This window comes from Arctopsyche grandis, chromosome 12 (assembly GCF_051622035.1).
Source record: "Arctopsyche grandis isolate Sample6627 chromosome 12, ASM5162203v2, whole genome shotgun sequence".
Classification (NCBI taxonomy): Eukaryota; Metazoa; Arthropoda; class Insecta; order Trichoptera; family Hydropsychidae; genus Arctopsyche; species Arctopsyche grandis.
The window spans coordinates 15,068,176-15,076,588 of record NC_135366.1 but is presented as its reverse complement, the minus strand read 5'-3'; the positions used below and the strand labels follow the sequence as shown (position 1 = coordinate 15,076,588).

The following is an 8,413-nucleotide window of genomic DNA, read 5'->3' as shown; positions in this document are numbered from 1 at the left end:
AAGTCAGCATTAGATAAGTTACAATATTGTTTTGAATAGATATCTCGTTTTCTATCCATTATATTTAAAGTATATACCGAGTAATAAAATAGTTATCTATGTATAAGAAGTAAAATATAAACATAACAACAAAATGGTATATGTTGCAATATGTACTTTCATTTGTAGTGACCTTTTTTTTTATAGATATAGATATGTATATACCAGGAAGGCCTTACAGGTAAACCCCAATGCGTTTTTCTAGTCGATTACAAATATTGCAGCATTTATTATTACATAAATCGCTAAATTTCAAGATTCTGAAGAATACGAAATTAACTATTAATTAATTAATGAATTAATCCATAGAGACATCTATGGATTTAGACTTGTACATACATTTTTACATAAATCAAATTCAGATATTGGTGACATAATGGGTAGGATGGTTTTTGCCGATTTGATGGAGGAACTGTTTCAACAATGAAATCAGATAATTTGGCAAACTCTGATTGGAAACGATAGACTCGGAGTCACAAATATCCAAGTGTGACCAGCAGTATTTAAGATTAGCACGGGTTCGAACCCAGTAACCTAGGTACATATACATATATTTAATAGATATAAAAATTAATTTATTTTCCCAATCTGATCTAAGCTGGTCTAACATTTACGATTTTCTATATATGAACGGTCTGATTAAAATACATTAAGTGAATTTGCATTGTTTCACATTTAAAAAATCGGAATAATCTTTTCGAATGACATTTCGATATACCTACGAATAACTATCATATTCATACGCTCGACCTATCTCTATTTATCTAATTATCGGCTTATCTCTATTATCGAAGATTTACCAAGCGTGTTCAACCGTTCATGTCAGAGATTCGAGCTTGAGATACCCACACTTACGAGTAAATTAATTCCACATGTGTATATAGTTTAAAAATGTTTAATATAGAGTAATATTGTATTAATATGATACAGGTTACGAAATGAATAAAATAAGGACGTTTCATAATTTTCAATGTTATCATACCGTGACTAATGTTTGAAAACTATCTCAAAAAGGTGCTACAAGGTGCGGTTCTCATTCAGAACACGGACGTAATGATCTTTTTTTTGTAGCTTGTCGCCTTATCTTTTCTCCTTCGGCAATGTGTAACAATGTGAGTCAGCGATGTTACCTGGCAGGTATAAAAATGACTATAGCCGACAGACGGACGTGCATTTCGGTTGTATTATAAATAACCGATTTCCATACATTTCGTAAGGCGAGTGAGGTAATTCGTCGAAGCTGACAAAATGGACTTTGAAATGTTCTCGCACTTTTGCCGATTTTTACCTGTCTCGTCATTCAACGTACAACAAAAAAATTGTTTCCGCTGTTTGTACAAGTATATTTAGTTTAGATATTTTTTGGATTTATATCGATAGTGATTAATGTTGTAGTACATACATATGTACATACACACGAGTCTTCCCACGCGAAAGATTCTAAGTGCGATATTCGTGAAAGAATATACATATGTGTAAATTTTTTCAATTTAAACATTCTATGTATGTATACATATATGTATAAAGTACACATTCTACATATTCATATATATTTAAAGATTATAATATAATTTTAACACCTACTATTCCACGCTGAAGTTAGTCGCAGACAATTACCTAAATGATACACACTACAATAATTTAAATAAAAATAGTTTTATGATATTAAAATATATGAAACTTTCCACTTCCGAATTCTTTGATATATATATGTATATGCAATATAAGTTCAATTAAATAGTGCAATCATATGTATACCTACGTCATGTAATAAATATAATATCACAAAGATTATCAGTGAAGTAATATTATTTCGTCATTAAATTTTAAATTAAATTTTACACTCGATTTGTATAGCTTGGAGGATATATGAAACTGAATCGATTTAAATAGAAAGTATAATTACAATAATACATATCGAATTGATTATATTAAAACAGATTTAAAAATATAATTCTTTAAAATTGGAACACACATGAATTACTCAATAGTTAAAAAAGTAGTTTGACGAATAAAAAAATCGCAATGATTGTACTACAACAATTTAAAAATACACATATATGTATAAATATAAATTTCAGTATTTATAATACGATGGCATACATGCGATTGACTAATCGAGGCTAAATTTATGTCCATTATTGATGTATCTTTGGCTACGATATCTATGTTAAATATCATAGAATTGCTGAAACATTCGGAAGCAAAGTTTGAAAAGTGCAAAATGATCATAACTAAAGAAGGAATTATTCCGATTGTGTTCCGAAATGGTTTATTGTGTTGAGCTTGTCAAAAAGAATCTCGCTTTATGATGTTTATAATGTCTGATCAATATTGTCATTGATCAGACATTAATCTCCCAGACATTAATGTCGAAATTGTCTACTTCAAATTTTTCGAATCATCTTCTGTGTGTTCCATCGGATAATTTATATTCTCAAAATTAAAATACGCTGCTGTAGCTTTTCTATCTTCAGTGGTGTCATTCTATAGTTTCAAAGGGTTTTCAGAAGCCTTTTGTTAAAAATTAAAAGTTTCCAGAAACGAGTTGTTCGAAATCAGAAAATTAGTAATACTCGATATAACTTTTGTACAAAATATAATTTATACGAATATTTTAATTTAATAAAGAACGATTTCAACTCAGAAGCTGCTTACATATTTATATGAATAATAGATTATGAGTCGTAAAAAAGTCAATCCTATTAAAAATCGCTCAAGTTGGAGTTGGTAAGTTTAGAATCCAATCCACAGCCCTAGTATATTTTGTATATATATTCCAGTGAATGCATATTTCAACTGAATATATATTTTCACTAGTGAAAATATACTTTCATCAATTCAAGCAGTGAAAATGTATCAAACAATTAATTTACAATGTATAACTCTATAAATTTAACCCTAACAACCCAATCTTAAATGAATAGGGACAACCCTTACTTAACCTAACCTATCCTAACCTTTAAGTAATACCAACCCTAACAATCTAATCTTAAATGAATAAATGATATTAAATACTTAAATCATATTTTTGATAATACACATGAGCAAGCAAGGCGAGCAATAGTTACGATATTTTTTTTTAATAATCTTACTAACTGTGAAATTTATTACTCACATTTAATTATTTAATTTCTGTTTTTTCTTATGTTAATTTCCAAATTTTATGTGTGACTACGTGTATGTTTACCCTTTAGTTTATTACTACCATTGGAAACCTATAATTGGTATTTTGTAATTTATTTTGAAATTGCGTTTAAGAGTCCTGCACTCCTATGTTTGGTCGGTGTTGCTGTACGGATGCGAAACGTGGACACTGTTAGTGGCATCCATGAACAGGATAGAGTCCTTTGAAATGTGGTGTTACCGGAGGATGCTAAAGATCTCGTGGAAGGAGCATGTAAGAAACGAAACGGTCCTCCAGCTTCTTCATAAAAAGAGAGAGCTTCTTGACACGGTGAAGCGCCGTAAGATGGAATACTTTGGCCATATTATTCGCGGCTCCAAATATCGCCTTCTACAAACAATCATAGAAGGGAAAATAGAAGGCAAACGGTGGCTTGGGAGAAAGAAGCTCTCTTGGCTCCGGAACATCAGGTCATGGATGGGACTCGGTCTCGAAAAGCTATTTCGGCTTGCCCATGATAGGGAAGAATTCGCACGGGCCATAAACGATGTCTGGACATGGTAGTCGCCTACGTCTGAATACAGATTCGGCATTAGAAGAAGAAGAATTTATTTTATTATTTGTTCTGTTTTGATTTAAGACTGTTGGTTTTCCTTTTAAAATAAAATAAAATAAAATAAATAAATAAAACCAACCCTGAAAATGTAACTGGTTATGATTTCACTGAAACGTCAGTGACAATATATTTTCACTTGAAATATAATTTCACTGTGACATATATAATACATACAGTGGTGTCACCCCAATTTTGGAACAACGGGTTTCCAATTTTTTTTAAAGAAATTATTTTACATTTTTTACATATATACATTTATTTCGTAATATATACATTTTTTTCGTCCAAGTTCAAGTTTTTTTCGTCCATTCACTATTACATGAAAGTTCATTAAATTTTCAAGATTTGTACAATTTTTGACAAAAATTATATGAGTTTTTAGATTAAATAACGAGTTTCCGGAAACCCATGGAAACCATCAGGGTGATACCACTCCATACATACGTAGAAGAGCACAACGATAAAACGTTTCGAACAACCACGTTCAAACTTAGCGTCACACTATCGCATATAACTTTCCGGTAGACTTAATATTTCATTATTAAAAAAGTAATGTTCGAAATAGGCAACTCCGACGGTGGATACGATCTCACGTGCACACGCTAGTTTCGCTTCGCACATGAGATACGACAATACACAACACGTCGTACGCACACAGGTGAGTTTTTGTCTGCGAAACGTGCGAGGGTCCGAGTTTCATGAATGAAACTGCGTGTACTTGGAGCCACGGGCAGGTAAAAACGTGCAACGCACGAATACCTCAATAAGAGACGGAACTCGACAGAAGCCGAGGACAAGAGGAGGAGGGGGAGAGATCGTGGACCGGTGACTCCCAAACGGTGAGTCGCGCGCGCGCCCATTGGCTCGGAAAATTCAAAGCGCATGCGCCCAACAGAGAGCTCCCCTACGAGCGCAGTCGACGCGCTAACGTCATCGAGAGTGCACGCTTTTCGCCACTCGTCGCGAACATCTCAAACACTCGCTATCTCAAAAACACACAGTGATGACACGAACTCAACCACACAGTGAACTCTAAAAGTTAGCCTTAAAACCCACATAACAACAAAATATCGAAATTTAAATACAAAAGTGGACTGTTTTATAGATGTGATTTTTTTTCGTGAATGTGAACACCAAAGTGTATTATGCACAGATAGTCCCGAAAGTCGCTGGCACTATGTACGCCACGGTGGCCGTGGTGGCGGCCGCCTTACTAATGTTATCCGGGGATGCTGAGGGCGTAGGACGAGCCCTCGCCGGGTCCTGCCCGACCGTCTGTGCCTGCAAGTGGAAGGGTGGTAAACAATCTGTGGAGTGTGTGGACAGGGCTTTGATAACTCTACCCGAGCTCATCGACCCAGAGACGCAGGTGTTGGATATGTCGAACAACAATCTCCAAATTCTTCCCAGAGAGTCTTTCGTGCGTGCTGGACTCCTCAACTTGCAGAAGGTCTATTTGCGCCATTGTCGCTTGGGCCAGATAGACGACGAAGCTTTCAAGGGTTTGACTAACTTGATCGAATTGGACTTGTCGAATAATCTTCTGACGAGCGTACCCTCTACGACCTTCCAAGACGTGCCCTTTCTGCGAGACCTGACCCTCGCGTATAATCCTATTCAAAAGATAGACGGGCATGCCTTTCAAACTGTACCCAATTTGGTCAAGTTGGATCTGTCTCACTGTCAGGTGCAGTCTATAGCGCCTAAAGCGTTTGAAGGCGTTGCGCTTCTAGAGCTGTTGAAGTTGAATCACAATCAGTTGACCGAATTGAGGCCACGCACCGTAGAAACTTTGAGCAAACTGCATGGAGTTGAGCTGCATGATAATCCGTGGGTTTGCGATTGCAGATTGCGCTCGGCTAGAATGTGGCTTGCCGACTATAATATTCCGTATTCGGTGTCTCCCGTGTGCGCTGCTGGACCTGCTCGTACTATAGATCGCACTTTTGCCGAGTTGCATGTGGATGATTTCGCCTGCAAGCCTGAGATTCTACCGGTGAATCGGTATGTCGAGGCGACTACAGGTGAGAATGCAACTGTGACGTGTCGCGCTGATGCAGTTCCGCCTGCAGCTATAAATTGGTACTGGAATGGGCGTCCTCTATCCAACAACACAGTCTTCAGTCCGTACCAGAAAGTGTTCATATTTGAGGAGGGTAAATTTGAGAAGAAGTCTATGCTAGTTTTGACCAATGCTCAAGAGACGGATTCAAGCGAATTTTACTGCGTCGCTGAAAACAAAGCTGGAAACGCTGAAGCAAACTTCACTTTGCATGTTTCTATGCGTACAGCTGGTATGGCAACCTTAGGCAGCGGTCAAATTTTAGGATTGAGTGTTACATTGTTTGTAGTCATCTTGATTATATGTTTTATTATAATGGTAATGCTAATGCGACTTCGTCGCATATCCTTTTCTGAGAGCAAAACTCCCGGACAGTTAGAAGTCGTGACTACTGTAAACGGAACAGCTCCTACAATGAGCGTCAAAGCAGCATCTCCTTCACCGACTGCTGAAGTACCACCTTTTGCTGAAAGGCGAACACCGAACGATCTGAAATTTTGCAATCCTGTGCAAAAGCCGCCTCGTTTGACCGACATGCCTTATACGACGAACCACTACGACGGACACGGAAGCATCGTTAACACAGGACACGGATTCGTATCTCCGACGACCTCCAATGGCAACAATCCAGATCTGATCAACGATACTAAAGTTTTGGGCAGTGGCGAGTTGGCTGCTTTGCCCGGCGAGCCTGTTCCAGTACTTCCACGTCCCGGAAGCGGAGAGTACAGCCGGGAAGCTTGCGATTCGCTGTACCCTTCGGGACTCTGGGAGCAGTCTGCCTTGAGGGACGCCTCGTCTGAAATGTATCTAGGTCGAGTGGGCAACGTTGCGAATCAAGGATACCATTACGATGATAAAACGCCGATTATTGGTAACGGAAGCGTAGACGGATCACAGGAAGAGTTGGGATACGCGAGTAGAACATTTCCTCGCACGCACGCGGCTCACAATGGATACCCACCGGATTATGGATTACCGATGATGTCCTCGGTGGACCAAAAGAACCCTCAGCAACCTGCGAAGACGTTGCGCGTTTGGCAGAGGAGTGGAGTTCCGGTCTTGCCGCCGGTCACAGCGCTCAAGAGGGCGCTCGCCAACAGTAGGAGTTCACCAGATGAAGGCTACCAAGAAGGTTGCGGGACTGACGTGTAAGTTTAAAAGTTAGAGACCAAAAAATAATATCAAAAACACTGAAAAAGTATTATATTTTCGTTTGGAAAAAGTTTTGGGTCTCGTGAGCGATTTGTATGCCAGTATTGATGTTACGTGAACATCTCGAGTGTGAATAGTGTGATGGTGCGACGGGTGAATTCAGTGCTTTATTTTTGTGAAGTTTAGGTCTCAATCGTGGGTCCTATAAAGACTTAGAATGTTTAACAATAATTATACGTGTGATATACCCCCCGACGGGGCGGTCGGCCTCGCAGTGGAGTCGACTGGACCCGTCTTCTGTACGTAAATAATCTTTTTTTTTTGTTTTCGATTAGAAAAAATAAAAAAAAAACACCTCTAGCTAGTTACCTATGTAATTTGTGTAAATAAAAAGAATGATGTCTCATAATGGATAAATATTAGGGTACAGCCGTAAACTTGTAAAAGTGTTTACGCAAACGACTGATAGTAAATTTCGTATATGAATGCTTGGAGAATGTAAATAAATATATCGGATTATTTAATTTATTTACGTATTAAACAATTTAAATGATATGGTCGCCAAATAATAATATTATTTATATAAAGTTTAAAATAAAATAAAAAAGTACCATGATATAACGACGATATGATGTTCCAAAAAAAAAAGTCGTTTCTGTATATATTATATATTTCTCCGTTAAAAATGATGAGTGTTTGTATGAGGAGAGAAATATCAAAATAAATGTTTTATTATGAACAAAAAAGTAAATATGTTTGTTTTATTTTTTTATTTTCACACGCACACACACTCATATACATAAACTACTGATATGTAATTTTCTAAGCTTATCACACTCTGGTTAATAGGTCTATTTTGTTGTTGTTGTATGTATAGCAATCATAAATGCAAACGCAGGGGTGGCAAAGCGCGGGGCTGCGAGCAGGGGAAAATTATGATCGATAGCTGTAATGAAAAATGACCGGACATTAAAGCAAAAATAATGCATGAACTGTCCGTTTAGTGAGTGGGTGGTTGGGTCTTTCGACGGGGTGGCACAGTGGGGTGGACGGGTGACATCACACCCCCAACCGCCTCACATCAATCACGTCGGACCGACATTTTTATATCAACTCACAAAATCGTATTCAAATAACATTAGCGGATACTTTCCGACCTCAAGTCTGGTAATTTCTATGTTTTTCACACAAACCGAATGAACTAAAATTCACACACAACTTATATAACTAGGAATTTTCAGGAAAATCGACGATCTTCATACACACATTTTATATATATATAGTATTACTTAAGTATAACTTTTTTTTAATATTAATTACCAACTCTAAAGATTTCTTTAACTGGTGAGTATTAATTTCATATAATGATCATATTTATTATATGTGTATTGTATGTGTAATAATAGATGTGATG

At 37.0% G+C, this 8,413-nt stretch overlaps 1 protein-coding gene across 1 annotated transcript; it reads left to right on the top strand.

Moving 5' to 3' along the window:
- Positions 1–4,700: 4,700 nt before the first annotated feature.
- kek1 (leucine-rich repeat, immunoglobulin-like domain-containing kekkon 1 protein) lies at positions 4,701–7,556 on the top strand. The gene has a single exon (XM_077442202.1). The coding sequence runs from the start codon at positions 4,960–4,962 to the stop codon at positions 6,997–6,999; it is 2,040 nt and encodes a 679-aa protein (XP_077298328.1). The 5' UTR covers positions 4,701–4,959; the 3' UTR covers positions 7,000–7,556.
- The last annotated feature ends 857 nt before the right edge of the window (positions 7,557–8,413 follow it).